The 21756-nt window shown below is 37.5% G+C and overlaps 1 protein-coding gene across 2 annotated transcripts in view; it reads left to right on the top strand.

The window, feature by feature from the left end:
• Positions 1 to 21756, top strand: part of NEBL (nebulette) — a 598576-nt gene that overhangs the window by 449818 nt on the left and 127002 nt on the right. Inside the window, exons 8-9 of one of the 2 annotated variants that reach the window (XM_006869893.1) lie at positions 13185 to 13298; positions 16437 to 16541. The exons of the other annotated variant lie outside the window; for it this stretch is intronic. Of the exons in view, the coding sequence (XP_006869955.1) occupies positions 13185 to 13298; positions 16437 to 16541 (219 nt within the window). The remainder of the gene's footprint in view (positions 1 to 13184; positions 13299 to 16436; positions 16542 to 21756) is intronic. 2 annotated transcript variants of the gene reach the window in all.

Here is a 21756-nt window from a genome sequence, read left to right as displayed (position 1 = left end):
CACAAGGAGAAATGAAATCCTGATACAGGCTGAGTGGACAGTGGAGTATTGCCCTACCACAAGGAGAAATGAAATCCTGACACAGGCTGAGTGGAGAAAGTTTGTCATGAAACTCAGTGTTATGGAGTTGATTCCAATTCATAGCGACCCAGAGTAGAATTGCTTGATAGGGTTTCTGGGGCTATAAATCTTTATGGAAGCAGACTGCCTCATCTTCTCCCCATGGAACAGCTAGTGGGTTTGAAGTGCTGACCTTTTGATTAGCAGTCCAAGGCTTAATCCATCATGCCACCAGGCCTACTTTTGTCACAAAATGACAAATTCCTCTTTCTTTCTGCCCCTGATAACCACAAAAAACCTACATCTCTATATACTTACCTATTTTGGATCCCGTTGTGGCACTGTAGGATTGGCATTGGACTGCTAACTGCAAGGTCATCAGTTCAAGCCCACTAGTCACACTGTAGTAACCCTGTACAGAATTGCTATCCATTGGCGCTGAAACAATGGCATTTAACAACAAGATTATATCACACTTTTCCTATCCTCACAAGAGGACAAATATAAGTTGTTACTGAGTAGGTTTTGACTAATAGCAACCCTATACACAACAGAAGAAAATACCGTCAGGTCCTATACCATCCTTACAGCTATTAGGTTTGAGCCCATTATTGCTGCTACCATGGCAATCCATTTTGTTGGGGGCCATCCTTTTTTTCATTGACCTTCCCCTTTGCCAAGCATGATGTTTTCAAGGGGCAGAAGAAAAGGGGGGAAGGACCCACTGCTTAGGGGACACTGACTTCCTATGAAAAAGGAGATGGAAACATTTGGAAATGAATAGTGGTGATGGTTGAATGGCAAGATAAATGTGATTAATGTTACTGAAGTGTACATTTAAAATGTTTTCTAGTAAACATTTATGATGAATTCATGCTCAGAAGGGAACAGGAACATTAACACTGACCTTTAGATTCACCCATCACAGTCCTATTTGAGAGTCTTTGGAAGAAAGTTTTGATCCTTGATGTGGAGTCCTGGTGTGGTGCTGTGGGTTAATGTACTGGGCTGCAAAGTCAATTTGTACAGTAAGGTTGGCGGTTCAAGCTTACCAGCCACTCCTAGGAGGAGCGGTATGAGTCAGAACCAACTTAACAACAAAGTGTTTTTTTAACATTTTAAATTCATTTGCTAAACTCCTATATGAATGTTTTGAGTAGCAATTTATGGTTCAATCTCAAATTAATTAGTAACTTAATCAGATGCTCAAGCAGATTGTAATTTGCAAGTTATGTTATATTGATAATTTTTTGATGCCATCTTTTCTGATCAGTGTATAAAATCTTCAGAGAAGAAGAAAACGGGGCTGATGAATGAACAGAGCTTCTGAAATACACTCATTATGTTCCATTTGTATTTTCAGGTGCACTAACGAGAAACCAGGTCTGAAAGGGAAGTTTTAAAACATTTCCATTGACACCTTTGACGAACACGTTTTAAGCCAATGACAGTTTTGAGTACAGGCACACTGAAAGGCAAATAAACACATGGTAGAAAAATGATGTAAAAGTGCTGTAAGCAGAAACCAGGGTAGTGGGATGCAGGGAGAACAGGGCAGGACAATACCGAAAGGGCTTACTAGAGAAGGCCAAGGCAGGCATTGGCCACAGTGTGTAGTGAAAAGACAGACCTGATGAAAAGACAAAGAGTGAGCACGTAGAATGCTCACATTTCACCTGTAAACTGAGCTCTGTGGGATCACAAAAGTAATGGAAAGGCATTCACAACCCTTTCTGTGTTAAATTGTATAATAGTTTTGTTCACTTAACTGCCACTTTCACTTTTGAAAATTTGGGAGGTGTCTGTCATTTTGTCATACTGTGGTGGCTTACATGTTGCTGTAATTCTGGAAGATAAGCTACTGGTATTTTAAATACTAACAGAGTCATCCATGCTGGATGGGTTTCAGTTAAGCTTCCAGACTAAGACATAGTAGAGACCAAGGAGAGATGGACCACTTCTGAATATTAGTCACTGAAAACCTTATGAATAGCAGTGGTACACTGTCAGCACTAGCATATTGAATATTGAAACATGATGAAGAGCACCAGAACATTAGCATATTATACAGGGTCAGAAAATGAGCCCCTCAGGTTGGAAGGCACTCAAAATACATCTGGGGAATAGCTTCCTCCTCAAAGTTGAGTTGACCATGAAGATGCACATGGAGTCATGCTTTTAGGACCTTCATTTGTTGATGAGGCACAACTCAAATGAGAAGAAACTGCTGTAAATAATCCATTAATCATTGGAACATGGGATGTACAAAGTTTGAATCTAGTAAAATTGGAAGTTGTCAAAAATGAAATGGAATGCATAAACATCGATATAATCCTAGGCATTGGTGAGCTGAAATGGACTGGTATTTGCCATTTTGAATGTGACAATCACATCGTTTACTATGTCAGGAATGACAAATTGAAGAAAAATGGTATCACATTGGTCATCAAAAAGAACATTTCAAGATCTAAAAGTACAATGATGTCTGTGATAGTATCTGTACACCTACAAGGAAGACCAGTTAATACAACTACTATGCAAATTTATGACTCACCACTAAAGCCAGTGAAGATGAAATTGAAGAATTAAAACAAGTCCATGAGACCTAAAATATGACCTTGAATATATCCCATCTGAAATTAGAGGTCATCTCAAGAACAGATTTGATGAAATTAGACTGAACACTCGAAGAGTTGCAGCATGGCATCAAGAACATCATATAGGAAGAAAGCAAAAGGTCATTGAGATGACAAGAAAGAGGGAAAAGACTCTGAAACTTGCTCTACAGTATAGAGATGCTAAGGCAAATGAAGGGCATGAGGAGGTAAACACTAAATAGAAATTTTCAAAGGGCAGCTCGAGAAGACAGTCAAATATTATAATGAAATGTGCAAAGACCTAGAGTTAGAAAACTAAAAGGGAAGAACAAGCTCAGCATTTCTCAAACTGAAAGAACTGAAAAAAATATTCAAGCCTCAACTTGAAATATTGAAGGATTTTATGGGTAAACTATTGAATGATACAGAAAACATCAAAAGAAGATTTTTGATAAAAAAGAAATTGTTGGTCAATATCCAACCATTTTAAGAGGCAGCTTAGGATCAAGAGCCAATGATACTGAAGGCACACTGAAGGCATTGGCAAAGGAGAAAGCTCTGCAAATTTTTGGAATATAAATTGAAATCTTTCAACAAACTAAGGCAGCACTGGAGATACTCACTGATCTATGCCAAGAAATTTGGAAGACAGCTACCTGGCTAGCTGGAAGGGATCCATATTTATACCCATTCTAAAGAGAGGTGACCTACCAGGATGCGGAAATCATCAGACAGTATTGTAAGTATCTCATGCATGTAAAATTTTACTAAACATAATTTTAAAAGATTGCAGCAGTACACTGCCAGAGAACTTCCAGAGGGTCAGGACAGATTCAGATGGGGACATGGAATAATGGGTATCATTGCTAGCATAAGATGGCTCTTGGATGAAAGCAGAGAATACCAGAAAGATGTTTACCTGTGCTTTATTGACTACACAAAAGCTTTCAATTGTGTGGATCATGACAAGCTTCGGACAGCATTGTGGAGAATGAGTATTCCGGGACACTTAATTGTGTTCATGAGGAACCTGTACATAGACCAAGAGGTAGTCATTCAAAAGAACAATGGAACACACTGAATGATTTTAAATCAGGAAAGTTGTGTGCCAGGGTTGTATTCTTTCAACATATTTATTCAGTCCATATGCTGAGCAAATAATCTCAGAAATTGGATTATTTGAAGAAGAACGTGGCATTAGGATTGGAGGAGGAAGACTTCATTAACAACCTGCCTGCAGTATGCAGTTGATACAGCCTTGCTTACTGAAAATAAAGAGGACTTAAAATCCCGGTGAAGATCAAAGACTACAGCTTTCAGTATGGGTTGCACCTCATTGTAAAGAAAACAAAAATCCTCATCATGGGACCAATAAATAGCATCATGATAAATGGAGAAAAGATTGAATTTGTCAAGCACTTAATTTTGTTCACATTTACCATCAACATTCATGGAAGCAGCAGTCAAGAAATCAAACAATGTATTGTTGCATTAGAAAAATGTGCTGCACACAACCTCTTTAAAGGTATTTGAAAGCAAAGATACCAGTTTGAGGACTAAAGTGCACCTGACTCGAGCTCTGCTATTTTCAGTAACCTCATATGCATGTGAAAGTTGGACAGAGAATAAGGAAGACCATAGAAGAATCGATGCATTTGAATTATGTTGTTGGAAAAGAACATTAAAAGTACCATGGCCTGCCAGAAGAGCAAACAATTCTGTTTAGGGAAAGTATAGCCAGAATGCTTCTTAGAAGCCAGTATGGCCAGACATCCTCTCTCATACTTGAAACATATTAGGAGGGATCAGTCCCTTGAAAAGGACATCATGCTTAATAAGTGAAGGGTCAGGAAAGAGGAAAACCCCCAAAGAGATGGATTGGCACAGTGACAGCCCCAATGGATTTAAGTGTAACTACATTATCTTGTTGTTGTTGTTAAATGCTGTCAAGTCAGTTTCAACTCAATGGAACCCTATATAGACAGTCCTGGTGTGGTGCTGTGGGCTAATGTGCTGGTCAGCACTGTCAGTTTGAACCACAAGGTTGGCATTTCAAGCTTACCAGCCACTCCTTGGAAATCCTATATGGTTGGTATGAGTTAGAACCTACTCAAAGGCGCTTAACAACAACAATTTAGAGTTCCCAAGGAGCAACTGGTGGATTTGAACTGCTGATCTTGTGGTTAGCAGTCCAGTGCTTATCTTACAGCACTGTGCCAGGACTAGAGAGATATTAAACAAAACTTCTCTGAATCATTGTTAAACATTTAGTACAAAGTAGGATAGTTATTTTGTTATGAAGGTTTGAACATAAAAAATTTGAAGCTTAAAAATGTAAAAAAAAATTACAGGCATTCCAGTTAAGAATGTACAACCAGTACTTATTAACCAACCCCTGCAAAGCCCAGTCTGTTAAAAAAATTTGAGGTATATACTTATATCATGGTTCATAATAACACATGGGAATTACTTTGAGACATACATCAGAACAGTATTATTATTATTATGTTTATGATGTCTTATTGTAATTTATTCATAGTCTAGGGACTGCCTGAATTCTAACTTAAAAAACAAACAAACATCTGTTTATGTTATCTTTGGCTTTGGTAGCTTTTCATTGAATTTCATCCAAAACTGTAAGGAACTGATTCCTAGATATATTTAATATTGTGCTATTTGCTTGCTTTATGTTCTCACTAGTAATTGAGGCACACCAATCATATTTTCCCCAAAACTTTTATTTAGTTCTGATTAAAGGTTTAGTTCAGGGTCTGTGTTTCACTGCATTTTCAGGCCCTTTGTGAGTCTGTGGTGGTAGGTAATGTTACTGTGAAACCCAGCATTCTTCTTGGTTAGCTTTGAATTACTGGACTTAGCAGTCAGGTTTTGGGTATCTGAGACACCATTCTCTGTACTGATATTGTTATTGTTGTGAAGTGCCACCGAGTTGGTTCCGACCCATAGTGACCCTGTATAGGGTTTCCAAGGAACAGCTGGTGAGCTTGAACTGCTGACCTTGCAGTTCAAACAGCTTTGCAGTCTGGTGCATTAACCCACAGCGCCACACCAGGACTGATATAGTCATGAGTTAATTCAGGTTTAACTATGGCATAATAGTTTTAGTGTTTCCTCTCTTGTGGTCCTCTACAAATCCTTGTAAATCTTCTAACATTCTTTAGGAAACTTTTAGAAGTTCCATCCTATATACCTTGTTGTTGTTAAGTGCTGTTGAGTCAGTTCCAACTCATAGAGACCCTTTGTAGGGTTTCCAGGGAGCAACTGGTGAGTTTGAACTATTGACTTTTCAGTTCAAACCAACCTTGCCATCCAGTTCTTATCCTAAAGTGCCACACCAGGACTCCATCTTATATACTTAATCCCCTGGGTTTTAAAATTTGACAGGCATCAGGACTTTTAGGTATGATATGTATATTGCAGATTGAAGGCATTCATCTGAATCAAGTTGCTTTTGCCTATTTTCAAAATAATTGATTTCGTTGTAAGAGGTAGCATTGTGTCTTAAAACTGCTGCAAAATCACCCAATACCTATTCATCCCTTTTTCAAATGGTCTTGAAATTGAAGGAAGATGCTTTGTGCCTGGTTGAATTTCCAGCCTTAGTCATGGAAGAGCCTTTCCTTGGACTCTCAGGAGATGTGAATTGTGTTTGATGAGGCAGATACTTACATGTTTTGAACTGTAGGTTGAAAATTGGATGTTGTTTGTATATGTGTAGCTAGAGAGTGAATCAGCCACAAGGTGGGGGATATGACCCATTTAAGTAATTTGGTCATTTTCTTAGCTCCTTTATGTCAGTGTCTGGAAAATGCATTGTTTATATAATGCAGTTATTTTACTTTGTATTTAACGAATGAGAGAAAATATTGTACTTTTGTTCCTTGAGCATCTTTTGAATCAAATCATGCACATTACTGAAAGTAGAACCCCCCCCCCAAATTTTATAACATTTTGCTCGTTTATTATAGTCGATATTAATTTATGGTGGTGGTGGTGGTGGTTCTGTGCCGTCAATTCAGTTCTGACTCACAGGGGTGTCCTACATAGGGTTTCCAAGACTGCAAATCTTTACGGAAGCAGAAAGCCTCATCTTTCTCCAGTAGAGTGGTTGGTAGATTCGAACTGTTGACATTGTTGTTAGCAACCTGACGTATAGCTCACTATGCCACCAGGGCTCCTAATATAAGTTTATAAATGACAGATACATTATTGTGGGTGAAAAGTACTGATACAAAATCCCAGAAACATTTATTAAACAAACATACCAAATTCTAAGCTATTATTTATTGATGTATCCTCCATTGTTTTTGTAAGTGCTGTTGAGTCACTTCTGACTCACAGTGACCCTGTATAGGATTTCCAAGGAGCAGCAGGTGGTGGGTTTGAACCACCAACCTTGTAGTAGGCAGGCCAGTGCTTATCTTATATCGCCACATATGTTCTCCATTAAGATCAATATGTTTCTGAAGGTGATGTTTCCATCTCTCCAAGTCTGAACTCTTCGAAGAAACCTCCAGGATTGTACTGTGTCCTTCATGGAAATCTATCAAGATTACCCTTTAATTGTTTGTTTTATTTTAGTGCCATCGAGTCATTTCCTTGAATTTAACTGGGTCCGCTGATCCCCTTGGAAGGCACTGTTTTGATTGACCTTTTTTGTTGTTGTTGTTGTTGTTAGGTGCCATTGAGTCAGTACTGACTCATAGTAACACTACACACAACAGAATGAAACATTGCCTGATCGTGGGCAAACCTCACAGTCCTTGCTATGGCTGAGTCCATTGCTGCTGCCACTCTGGGGGGTCTTCCTCTTTTTCTCTGACCCTCCACTTTTCCAAACATGACATCCTTCCCCAGTGACTAGTCCCACCTGACAATATGTCCAAAGTTTGAGACATGAAGTCTGGCCATCCTGGCCTCCAAGGAGCACTCAGGCTATACTTCTTCCAGCACAGATCTGTTTGTTCCATTGGCAGCCCATGGTACTTTCAATATTCTTTTCCAACATCGTAACTCAAAAGCATCAATTCTTCTATGGTCTTCCTTATTCACTGTCCAAATTTTGCATGCATATGAGATTATTGAAAATACCATGGCTTGGGTCAGGCGTACCTTAGTCCTCAAACTGACATCTTTGCTTTTCAACACTTTAAAAAGGTCTTAAAGCAGCAGATTTGCCTAATGCAATCCATCGTTGAATTTCTTGACAGTTACTTCTGTGAGTGTTGATGGTTGATTCAAGCAAAATGAAGTCTTTCACAACTTCAATCTTTTCTCCATTTATATGGATGTTATTTACAGGTCCAGTGGTTAGGATTTTTGTTTATTTTACACTGAGGTACAACCCATTTTGAAGGCTGTGGTCTTTGATCTTCTTCAGTAGATATTTTAAATTTGCTTTGCTTTCAGCAAACAAGATTGTATCATCAGCAAATTGCAGGTTGTTAATGAGTTTTCTTCTAATCCTGAAGCCACATTTTTCTTCATAAAATCCAGTTTCTCAAATTATTTGCTCAGCATACAGACTAAATAAGTACGGTGAAAGAATACAACCCTGACACACGTCTTTCCTAATTTTAAACAATTTGGTGTTCCTTTGTTCTGTTAAAACAACTGCCTCTTGGTCTATGTACAGGTTCCTCATGAGCACAAGTAAGTGTTCTGGAATAGTCATACTTTACAATGGTGTCTATAGCTTGTCATAATCCATGCAATTGAAAGCCTTTTTGCAGTCAATGACGCACAGGTAAACATCTTTCTGGTGTTCTTTGCTTTCAGCCAAGATCCATCAGACATCAGCAATAATATCCCTCATTCCACATCCTATTTTTTAAGGTACCCTAATGAGTCAGTTCAAACCACTTTCTCCATAGGAGAAAAATGAGGCTGTCTGCTCCCATAAAGCTTTATATTTACTTACTGAGAAAACTTGTCTGCAGGCATCCACTTATCACAGCAACTTGTTTAAACCACATTTTGTTTTGAATAAATCCACACATGTAAGAACTATAATTCAAGTAGTAATACTTTTTGGACTTGCTTTCTTATTCTCTTAAATAATGATTCTCACACTCTACAGAAATCGCCTGGAAAGCTTAGACAGTACTTTAAATTTTAAACATGTATAGCTCAGTGCAAGGAGCTGTGGTAGCATAGTGGTTATCAGTCGGCCTTCTTATCTCAAGGTCAGCAGTTCAAAACTATCAGTGGTTCCATGGGAGAAAAATGAGATTTTTCTTCTCCTGTAAAGATTTACAGCCTCAGAAACCCTTTACAGGGTCACTATGATTCTGAATCTACTTCATGGCGCATTACCACCACCACTATCATAGTTCAGTGCATAAAAGTGGTGGAAACCGTAAAAAATAAAATTCTCAAAAAAATCCTCATCAAAATCTATTACACAGTAATCACAGAATCCAACAACACCTTGGAAATTATCTAGTTGTGACTTTCAGTTACAGTGTCCCTTCTATATATTATTCATCCATCTATTCATTCAAACAAAACAGTAATTGAACCACATATTAAATACTAGGTGCTATGCTAGCATTAAATTTTCAAGGGTGAACAGGTCAGACCTGCCCCTCATTCACAAAGCTTTCAGTCCAATGGGGAAGACCAACACAACAGACTGTTATGTGTGACACTCATAGTTATGCGTAACAAGTATGACAGAGGAAACCTGGACCCTTTCAAAATATGTTAGCAGTTAATAATCTAGTGTGGAAACTCAGGGATGACTTTCCAAAAGAAATTACATTTTGATGAATAACTGTAGATTATGTAGGAATTATACAAGTGAAAATTGGGAGGAAGTAGGAAGAACAAATTTAATGATTCTACTGGTAGCTCAGCTGGTAGAAAATTATCATTATACTCAGTAGGAATTTTGTCAACTAGCTTTTTAATCCATCAATACTAAATATCTTCTGTTGTAGCAAAAATACGTTTTTTCTTTATTTTCATATATTTGTAAGTCATTATTTGATGTCTAAATCTCTTCAGTACAGCGTTCTTCAGCATAGTACCTGATACTTAGATGTCAACCAGGTGCTGTCGAATCAAATCTGACTCATGGTGAGCCCAGGTGTGTGAGAGTAGAATTGAGTTCCACAGGGTTTTCAGTGACTGATGTTTTGGGAAGTACATCACCAGGTCTTTGCTCTGAGGCACATCTGGGTGAATTTTAACCTCTAATCTTTTGGTCAGCAGCCAAGTGTTAACCATTTGTACTAATCAGTGGCTCCACCTAATATTAAACCAAATGCAAAAAGTACTCTTTAAATAAACATTTCTTGAATGAATTAATGAAGACTTGTGGGAACTACATAGTGCAGACACCATATATTATTTTTATCTCTATTGTTCCTCATTTCCTTTATTATTGTTTCTCATTTCCTTCTACCTAACGGAAGGATACAATCCAAATCAATTTAACAATGAGTTGGGTAGGGTGTGTTTGGTTAATATTCTCAGCTGCTTTCTGAAAGGTTTGAGGGTTGAGTCCACCCAGTGTCTGAAACCACACTTGAAGGAGTGTGCCTTGTTTATATTGCCATTCCTTGTGCCTCTGTCTACCTTATTACAGGCACTCAAGTCATGCCTGATTTTTAATGAATTGAGGAATTGTTGCATCATTGCAATGTAGATTGATTATAGTTGTTCAGAAATAGACAGTTATTTGGGCAGAGTAAATGCCAGACTTCATAACAGGTGAGAATTTGTCATTTTTGCTTTCAAGCAGCACCCATTGATCTCTGTTGTTGTATGTGCCGTGGAGTTGGTTCTGACTCATAGCGACCCTGTACAGGGTTTCCAAGGCTGTGAATTTTTACGGGAGCAGAAATTTTTACGGGAGCTCATTTTTCTCCCGTGGAACAGCTGGTAGTTTCAAACTGCTGACCATGAGATTAGCAGCCTGATTCATAACCACTAAGCTACCAGAGCTCCTTCATTGACCTCTGCTCCTAATGTAATTGGGCTGGAAGCCACAGGTTAGTTACCAAAACCAGTATGATGGAGTGTCTGTACTCAAAGATTATTTAATCTTTTTTTGCCAGTTAGTTAAAACATAATTCACATACTCATTGTACCTGAGGTTGGAGTATATGAATGCTAGAAAGAAACTTTGAGTCCAGCAGCATCGCATAGCTGGATTAATTGATTAGATAAATAGCTACCGTCTGGGTGTGTTCCCTGTATTGTAGCCATCAGTTATTGTTGTTAAGTGTTGTAGAGTCAGTTCCAACCCATAATGACTCTGCATAGGATTTCCGAGGAGCAGCTGGTGAGCTTGAACCACTGACCTTGTGGTTCAAACTGACTCTGCAGTCCAGCACATCAACACACAGTGCCACACCAGGACTCCAGAAGTATGGAAGAGGATTGGTGAAGCTGAGTCAGAAATGTGTCATTCAAGTGGAGGTCAGCAAAGAGAGAGTCTCTTATAGTTTTTTAAATGAATACCTCTGAGGCCCTGAAAACAGGAGGGAAATAAAACCAGTGGCTGAAATTCAGCAAAACATGCTATTGGAGAGGGGCGGACGTACCCAAAGCAAATAGAATTGTGGACCAGGTAGAGGAAACCATTGCTTTTGTGGCAGCTACTTTATAAATTGGACTTTTGGTGTGGTGCAGCATTGGATGAGAACCACAAGGTCAGTAGTTCAAACCCACCAGCTACTCCTCGGAAACCCTATACAGGGCCTCTGTGATTCAGAATCTACTGGATGGCACTTAACAACATGGCCGCCTCCCAAGAAACATATGATAGCCCCTTCCAGAAATCAGCCATGGAAACTCTCTGGAGCATAGTTCTACTCTGAAACACATGGAATAACCATGAGTTGGAATTGACGGTGGCAGTTGAGGTTTGTGTGTGTATTTGAAATTGTGAAGAAGATCTCAATTTATTCCATTTGTGATGGTGTCCCTGTGGGACATTAAATAATTAAAAAACAACAACAGACTTCCTTTAGAAAGGCTTTTGCTGGAATTAATAAAGTAGTGTTAACATCAGAAAGCTATTATTATCAAATGGAATCATATAGAAAATACTTCCTGTAAAACATCTTGAAATATTTTTCAAATGTTGTATTCCTACCAAGATTTTCAGTAGCATTCTCCTTTGGTACCAGACACATGTCCATGATACAGGCATAGTTAAGATAGGTAACGTGATCCATCCCCAGTTTGTTTTTTGATCATTACTATTTTTGAAATATAGATAACAACTGTTAATTCAGCACTTTTTCATGTATACAGAAGTTCAGTGACACCAATTACATTAATCATGTTTTACAACCATCACTAATATCTGTTGCCAATTTTCCATCATTATACACAGAAAATCAATTGCTTTTTTCCAAAAGCATGTGCAAAGTAGAACCTTAGGATATATGAATAAAAGTATAAGAATGTTGAAACAAAGTATTTTAAGAATTATAATACTGTAAAAATATTATAAGAGAACAAAGCTGACTTTTTTTTGAAGTCTGTGTTTTCTTCCCTGAGTATTATCAATAAAAGGGGGTTTGGGGTGTGAGTAGCTAGATATTTTTAAATGTGTAAAGAATTTGCATTTATATTTTAATTAGTTACTGTACATGCATTCATATGTTTCTCTTCTCTTGGGGAAAGTGTAGTTCTCCAGATTGTTTATAATCCTTTCTTGGATTGTCCTACAATTACTTTGTCATTGTTGTTGTTATGTGCTGTGGAGTCGGTTCTGACTCATAACGCCCCTGTATGGGGTTTCCGAGGCTGTAAATCTTTATGGGACCAGGAAGCCTCATCTTTTTCCCACAGAACCACTGGTAGTTTCGAACTGCTGACCCTGAGGTTAGCAGCCTGATTCGTAACCACTGTGCTACCAGAAAAAGAATTTACAGTGAATATTGGAGATATTTCTGGTGATGAATACAACCACACAAAGCAGAGAAATTAAAATGATATAAAATAGGTCTAGGGAATTTCAGAAAATGTGATTCCTAAAAATAAAGTTTTGAACAAATATGAATTAGGGGAAAAGAAGGGGAAAAACAGAACAAGCCCCAATCCCCAAGGTAACATCTGCCTCCTCCCTTTTATCTGGAGTAGTTGCTTTAGGAAATTCATACTCAAACCTAAGAGTCTCTTTTCTAAATCTAGTAGACTTTAAGAGACTTGTGGTCTCAATTTTTAATTGGTCAAAAATTATTGGAATACAGAAACGAAAACTGACATTTAAAATTTTTGATCTTTTACTGCATTAATTCTTTTTAATGGGATTTGGGTACCTGCCTAATTGCATTTATGATCAATGTTCAAGTAGAGTTTTTTTGTTTTTGTTGTTAATTTTTATGCTCACTTAAGCTGTATAGGGGGAAATACCAGGCATTTAAACATTGCTTCCATTTCACTTTTAAGCTAGCTTTTATTTGGTTGAATTAAAATTCAAATGTGTTGCTTTTAAAGTTTAAAGATAAATGTGCTAGTAATTTACCTTATTTTTTTTTTTGATGACAGATTAAATACAAAGAGAAACACGACAGTGAAATGAAGGATAAGAAACATCATTACAACCCTCTTGAAAGTGCTTCTTTTAAGCACAGTCAGCTTGCTACCATCCTAGCCAGTAATGTAAGTTACTTTCTGTCTTGGAGAAAATTATTTCCAGTTTCTTTTGATTCTTGTTTACTTAGAATGGTTTCTTTGTAATTGTTGTTGTTAAAGTGCCGTAAAGCCAGTTCAGACTCATAGTGACCTTTAATATGGTTTCCAAGGAGCGGCTGGTGAGTTTGAACCACCAACCTTGTGATTCAAACTGACCTGTGGTCCAGTGCTTTATCCCACAAGATAGAAAAGGAGCCCTGGTGGTACAGTGGTTAAGCGTTTGGCTGCTAACCAGAAGGTTGGTACTTAAAACCTACCAGTTGCTCCTCTGGCTAAAGATGTGGCAGTCAGCTTCCATAGGATTTTCAGCCATGGAAATCTTGTGGTGGGGCAAGACTACCGTCTCCTGTAAGGTTATTATGAGTTGAGACCAACTCCACTGCAATGGATTTCCTTCATGGTCATGTAGTTTCCATGTAATTTGTAGTTGAAAACACTGATACATATTTCCCCAAAGCTTTTATTTTTTTCAAATGTGTTATTCTTCCTTATTATTAATGGTGGTTGTTGTTAAGTGCTGTGGAGTAGGTTCCGACTAACAGTGATTCTGTATAAGTCTCCAAAACTAGAAATCTTTGTGAGAGCAGAAAGCTTCATCTTTCTCTTGAGCAGTGAATGGTAGGCTCGAACCGCCAACCTTATGTTTCACTGTCCACTGCTTATCCTACAGAGCCAATGTGGACCCATTATTAATCATACTGGTTGGTATTTGTTAATAAGTAGAAATAGTACTGCTAGTAAAATCATTCAATCTGGCCAAGAGTAAAAGTAGAATTCTAAGCAATAATATACATAATTTTTTCTATGAAGTAGAATTATATAGTTCAATTATTATATTTGATTAAGTAGAAATAGATTATAGTTTTACAGAAGAGAAGTGTGTATTATTGTAAATTAGAGGCTAGGACAATTAACACATGTAATTATGCCCATGACAACAGGTTTATTGTAAAGTACTAGGCGGTACATGGTAGTTTATCAGAAAGGAATTTTCAGAAATGCTATTTGTAATGGAGTACAGTTTCTTTTTTATCCCATATGTAAATGCTTTGAAATACTTCATATGATTTTTCTTTTTTTAAAAAAAATCAAATTTTATTGTAAAAGGAAAAAACTTTAAGCGCTTATGAGATTTTTGTTGTTGTTAAGTGCCATGGAGTCAATTCCGATTCATAATGACCCTCTATAAAGTTTCCAAGGAGGGTTTGAATCATCAGCCATTTATTAGAATCATGTAGTGTGTAAACAGAAGCATGGAGAAAAGTGATCACTTCACTATAATTGAAGGGCGCATAGTGCCCTTTTAAGTACTGAAATTAAATTTGTTCAACTGTTATTTTTTATATCATCCAAACCCTTCAGCTCCTTTCATATCATTGGGATGCTATAATGTGTATCTTACTTCCATTAATGTTTAGAAAGCATTGTTATTTGTGTTGAATAGCCAACTTTTGTTTTGTTTCCAGCAATTGAATTGGGTGTTTCTGGATTTTTTTAGGACCATTAGAAATATCATAATGGTTTATTTTTTTATTAGCTATTTTTTTGGTAAAGATGTAGGGGAAATAGAGATGAAATCTTTCAGAGAAGAAAAACTCAAATATTTTCCACTAATAGAAATGTAAGTTTCTAGATTGTTGTGTTGCAAACTTGAAATTTAGATTCAGATTGCTTGAATTTGAGACCTGTTTTACCATTTCATATTACACATTCACCTTTCTGTGCCTTGGTTTCTTCATCTGTAAATGCATTTCTTCAAGTACTTACTTCCTAGGGTTGTTGCGGAAATTAGGTTCTAAGTACACGTAAAGTAATTAGAAAAGTGCCTGGTGCATAAAAAGCGCTTGATATGTTTGTTATCATTAATATGTTATTACTATTATTAGTAGAGGAGTCCCGGTGTGGATAAGCACAGGACTACAAGGTTGTTTTGAACTGAAAGAAAGGTTGGCTGTTAAATTCACTAGACCCTATATAGGGTTGCTATGAGTGGGAACCAACTCGATGGCACTTAACAGCATTATGCTAGTACAAGGGGAATTTTTAAATGTATGGACAAATGGAATTAAAAGATAATTAATTTCCCCCCACATTTTTGTTTCAAAGTAGTTGATAAGAAAAAAAAAAAAAGCTTATAATAGGAAATACCAGAGAACCCTAAAATAACTACAAAGTATAACTGAAATGTTGTAGTCTTTGGTGTGATGCTGTAGGATCGACACTGGACTGTGAATCATAAGGGCAGCAGCAGTTCAAACCCACCAGGTGCTCCTTGGAAACCCTTTATACAGGGTTGCTAAGAGTTGGAAACAGCTCGACGGCACTTAACCACAACAGTCAAAGGAATGTTTTATTACTTTAGGAAAGCAGGGATTCTGATAAAATTTCTTGCTTCTGTTAGCACCATTCTTTCTGAATATGTGAAAGGGGTTATCAAAATATTTTCAATTTCCGGGACATCTTTTTAATTTCAAACACATTCAGTAGTAAAGATCGCCATCTAGTGGCTACTAGGAAATTCATCTATTTAAGAAATTATCATTAAACAGTACTTCGTTGTTTTGTTAAATGCCTTCCAGTGGGCTCAGACTAATAACATGTAGGGTTTCCAAGGGGCAGCTGGTGGCTTTGAACTTTCAACATTGTGGTTGGCAGTTCAGTGTTTATCCTATAGCCCCATGCCCGGATTCCAAATAATACTTTGCTGTTGGTGGTGCTAAATTTCATACAGTCGGTTCTGACTCAACAACCCTGTATAAGGTTTCCGAGGACTTAGAACTGCCGACTGAGTGGTTAGCAGCCAAGTGCTTATCCTACAGCGCCACACCAGGACTCCAGATAGTACGTTGTTGTTGTTGTTAAGTGCCGTCGAGTCGATTCCGACCCATAGCGACCCTGTGTAGGGCTTTCAATGAGCAGCTGGTGAGCTTGAACCCCCGACCTTGCAGTTCAAACAAGTTTGCAGTCTGATGCATTAGCCCACAGCATTACACCAGGACTCCCCAGATAGCACTTTAAAGTATGTTAAAAATAGTACCTCCAATATGGTCAAAACATAATACTTTCTTCTCGGAGATGGCCTTTTGTTCCATGTTCTTTTTGTAGGTGAAGTACAAGAAAGACATGCAAAATATGCGTGATCCAGTTTCAGATCTCCCAAATTTGTTGTTTTTAGACCATGCTTTGAAAGCCAGCAAAATGCTCAGCGGTGTAAGTGTGTTGTGTGGAAACTGTAGATGTAGCTACATGCAGTAAATACAACTGTTGTTCTCGTGCTCTCGACCTGAATTCTTGGAATGCTTGAACATCCCTGCTCCATTAATGGCCAGTTTACTTAAAATTAGTAATCTGCTTGCATACACTGCACCAAAGTTGTTGCTTTGCACAAAATGTTCTCGCTGGCTTTCTAATGCCTCTTGGATAAAAACTTTGCTGTTCAACAACTAAGGTTGTGTTTGTGTAAGTGTTCTTTTTATTTTTTCTTTCCCTTTCTTCATCCTTAATAGACTGGAATCTCTTGAAGGTCAGTCTCTGAAGTCAGTTGGCCTTCAGCCAATCAAAGATGATCTTTATCTAAATATCTTTGCTTTGAACATAGGACCTAAATGTGGTTATAGTACATTGGTGTTACGCTTTTAGTCTTGTGATGGTTTCCAGGTAGGAAAGAAGGGTGACTTCTTTATTGTATGACTAAAATATTTGTGTGTCCTGCCCAAGTGGTAGCCTGCCTGAACTCTCACCTCCTGGATGTTTTAACTGCTTGGTGCATCCAGACCATAACTCAGCTGTGTCTCATCTGTGATGACACTTGGTCACCTGTGACTCCCTTTTGTATATCTCAGGGTACCATGGTTATGATGAATTATAATTTGACCTCAGATGGTTTCCATGCTTATTTTAATGATCACTCATTCACTCATCTTTTATTGAACATCTGCTTTGAGACAGACACAAGTCAGGTAGAAAAACAGATGTTGGACAATTAATGTAAATAAGTAAAAATTCAGTAAAACTGAAAAATTCAGAAAGTTGCATCTTGTGTATGTGGAAACAAACATGTCAAAGAAGGGAAATAAATGGAAATACTTTTTACTAAAACAAGTAATATAAAAGTAGTAAGACTACACTTTGTCAAAGGTGGATTACCTTCAAGATTCAGAAAAATAAAGGAAGTGTCATTGAGTTCCAGCTCACACAGGTTTCATCGTGCAGGTAGTCCCCAGCTTACAGTGGGAGTGGGGTGGGGGTGGGGCGAACCCCTTCTGATGGTTCCATCATAAGTTGGTTCTGACTTAAGTCACATGCCTCTTTTGAATTATTTTTTAGTTCCCACTTTTATTGCCTTTTATCATCAGTATCCTGATAAATCCAATATTTGAACATCTGTTAGTGATCATCATAAATTACATGCTGTAGTGTATATAGTGCATGTTGCTAATGATAAGGTTACAAAAACCAGACAGTTGTATATACAGTTCATGTTCACTCAAAAACGTCTCAAGTCGGGGATTACCTGTATTTATGATGGAGTAAGAGAAAATCAATAATCAAAACCTGGTTCCCAAACTATTAAATCATGATAAACAGCTTCAGTTCCATTTGAGAAATGTCTACACTTGGCTTTGATAGATAGAAACTTCTGTTCATTATTTTGTAATCTTTCTTTCTCTATCACCGCTGCTGCCATCCTTCTTCAAATGCATTATGCATGTAAATAACTCATACTTAGGGAGTTTATTTGTTTATTTTTTGTTGCCAGTCCTTGGCTGAAGGCAGAAGCCATTCTTTCCAGTCTGTTGAGCAGGGAATGAAGATTAGAGGATTATTGACAAGTCTAGAATTAGCACTTGATTCTAGGACACTTAAGTCATGCTGTGCTGCCATCTTCATATTTATGGCTACACTTCTTTACGCATTCCTTTTTCCATGAATGTCTCTCAGTTTTATGTGTTTCATGACCCCTAGGCATGCTTCTAAAACTTGATGTAATTCTGTTCTCTGAACGCCTTGCTTTCTTCATGTCCAATCTGTGGCATTTGTCCTTGAATACATATCATTGCACTGATGTTTGCCTTAGACTATTCCCTATGTATGTTGTTGCTGTTTTTTAGGTGCCATCGAGTCAGTTTCGATTCATAGCAACTCTGTATAGGGTTTCCGTGGAGCAGCCCGTGAGTTTGAACTGCTGACCTTGTGCTTTGAAGTCCAGTGCTGAACCTATAGCACCACATCTGTACTTGGGCTAAATTTCCTACAGAAAGGAGGACTTGATGTAGAAATAAACAAGTAAAATAGGTTGGTAATTAAAAGTTTGGTAGCTGGAAAAATACATGCCATTCATAGGTGATAATCATTTAAAATTTTTTACACATTATTTAAATTTTGCTGTAGTTGAGACCATACACAGAAGAACATGGACCAATTCAATAGTTTCTACATGGTACAACTCAGTGACGTTGATTGTGTTCCTTGAGTTGTTCAACCATTCCCCCTCCTTTTCTCAGTTTATGCTGTTGTTATTGTTGAGTGCCATTGAGTTGGTTCCAACTCTCAGCGATCCTGTATAGGGTTTCCAAGGAGCGGTTGGTGGGTTTGAATCCCTGACCTTGTGGTTAGCTTATTCTTCAGCAGTTCAGTGACTTTGTGCCCCATTAATATAAACTCATTGCCCCCATTAACTTTCCTATTTCATCTTTAGAGTTCCAATTTGATCCCATATAGTTGTTCATAATACAGCTCAATGCTCAAAGTGGACGTACATTATGAGACAAGCCAAACTATTATTACGTGGCTTTAAGAAAATTTCAGGGGACATTTTTTGGGGGTGTGAATTAAAGATTGTCTCAGGGATACAATTTCAGACGCTCATCAGCCTCCAGCACCCCAGAAAGTTGTTATTTCTTTTCAAGGATATTGACCTATACATATATATATATATATATTGCTATATGTAATAAAAGTGAAAAAAATCAGAGTAAATGTAAATTGTTTCTGCTGTATCTTCAAAAGAGAAGTGCCAGGAAAGTCATATGTTGCTGTTATTAAGTGTCATCAAGTCGATTCTGACTTGTAGCGACCCTGTATATGGTTGTGGAGGAGTGGCTGGTGGGTTTGAACCACCGACTTTGTGGTTAGCCATCCAGTGCTTATCCTACAGCATCACGCCAGGATGCCAGCAAAAAGTCATATTGCATACATTTATTTCATATTTTATTTATAAAGCTTAAATCTTCATCAAAGAGATGGTTTTGCCTAAAGCACAGGTTTTATCCATCATATAAAATTACTGAATGATTATTTCATGGAAAAACTTTTGAAGCCTTAAAAAATGTGTTCCTCTGAAATGTTGTTGCTTTTAAGTGTTGTCTATTCAACTCTGACTCATAGTGACCCTATATAGCAACCCAAGGAGCAGCTGGTGGATTTGAACTGCTGATCTTGTGGTTCACAGTCCAGTGCTTATCCGATAGTACCACACCAGGAGTTCTACCCTGAAATATTCACATATTAAAATTGTATAAATTTGGTGCAAATTTATCATACACTAAAGCTACTACTTTTTAAATTTTGATCTCAAAAGGATTGAATTTTGTTGGTTTATAAAGACAACTTAATGTTATTCAATGACTTCTGAATAAATAGACATCTTACAAAAGTTAGTGGTTAGTTTGGTATAAGTGGCTATTTTTTTTATAGCTCTCTAGATGAATTTGGTATGATTTGCAGTTGTTTTTATTTTACCATGTAGAGCAGAGTGAAACTAGTGCTTTATAAGTCTGTGTAACCACATTAATAAATTTTCAAATATATTCTTTTTTTTTGGCTTTGAAAATAAGGAAACAGAGTTCTGCAAGGTTTTAGTTTTCTTTTATAATTTTACACAAAATAATAAACATTGTGTGCTATTCTGTATAGTTCCCACTAGGAGGCAACAAAGACTATTACATAGGAAAAAGCAAGTATGAACCGTTTATTTTGCAGCCCTCAGTTGAATTATTTTTCCCTCAAAATAGGAGTTCAATTCTTTATAAATAAAATAGACAGTCACATTAGGGACAATATTTATGGACCTTTCCTCAGTATATGTCCATTGTTTGAGATATAATATCCAAGTCTTTATTAGTTCTGGATTTTAACTTAGAAATGGAATGTGTTATAATTTGTTACATTCCATTCATGGTTACTTTATTAATATGTGGTATATAATAAGTAACTTTTAAGCAAATTATAAAGCTTATTTTGATTGTTGAGGTATATTTTCCCACTGCATTTTTTTTTTTTTCCTTCATTGTGCACTGAGTGGTAATTTACATGGGAAGACATTGGCTATACACCATTGTTTCATTTCAATGTTTACAATCTCCTTGGTGCATCATCATTCAACAGTATTTGTTTCTATTCCTTCTGGGTGTTTTTTTGGGGGTAGGGGGGTACACAAAACACTCAGGAATATATAACAATTAAAACAACCAAAGGGCACATACTGCAAGCCTCCCTCCTGGCCGCCAGCACTTAGACCCTCCTCTCTTTCCATGAGTCTAGAGTCCTCAGCTGCTCCGCCATGTCCTCATCTCTGCTTCCATTTCTGGTGTCACTGCTTCTCTGGATAGGGTCTCACATTCCGTTTGTGCTCTTTGTCCTTGATGGTCCTAGTGTCCCCTGTTTCTAGACTGTAAGATTAACTACTTCCCCATGTTTGTTACAAAACTTCTACCTTTACAGTTGTGACAGTCACAACTAGTCATGATAACATTTACTCACTCTTGAATCATAAGAACCTTATCCCCATCTCTTTTCACCAGACGCGTCTAGACAAGATGAAAACTATTCAGTGGAAACTCTATCTTCCCTTGCATACTCTTAAACTAAACTCTTTCTTAAAAACTTGTAAGCCATTCATCTCGTGTCTTTATCACCCCCTCATTTTAGGTAGCCAATGTCTAAGTTGCTCTTCCCTATCTACCCTGTATACAGAGGGGATAGCTTTGATACTTGATGTGAAGACTCTTCCCTCTCAGTTGGTATTTTGAACTACTACATCTGTAAGTATAGGTCAAGGTCATCAAATTGTAGCAATTTGCACTCATTTCCTTTATCAAAAATTTTTTTTTTTTTTTATCTTCATCTAGTCGAGTTCTGATTATCAAGCCATCAAGGCTAGGCCACATAGATACTATCTCCATGTTTATGCATTCTTGTGAGTTTTCCCTCACTTCATATCAGCTGGATGGTTCACTCTCAGCTCTAGCCCTCTGTGGCTGTGTTTTTGTCCATGGGCTCAGGAGTCCCCAGGTCTCACCACACTTCGTACCAACCAGCCCTTCCTTTTTGCTTTCTCATCTCCAGGTCAATGGGAGTCTATGGAACATGGTTGAACGCAGCCCATTTCTTCATTGCTGCCTTTCCCCCATCTTCCACTCACCAG

The sequence above is a fragment of the Chrysochloris asiatica genome, unplaced genomic scaffold (genome assembly GCF_000296735.1).
Source record: "Chrysochloris asiatica unplaced genomic scaffold, ChrAsi1.0 scaffold00137, whole genome shotgun sequence".
NCBI lineage: Eukaryota > Metazoa > Chordata > Mammalia > Afrosoricida > Chrysochloridae > Chrysochloris > Chrysochloris asiatica.
The sequence above is the reverse complement of the archived record's forward strand: the minus strand, read 5'-3'. Positions and strand labels throughout refer to the sequence as shown.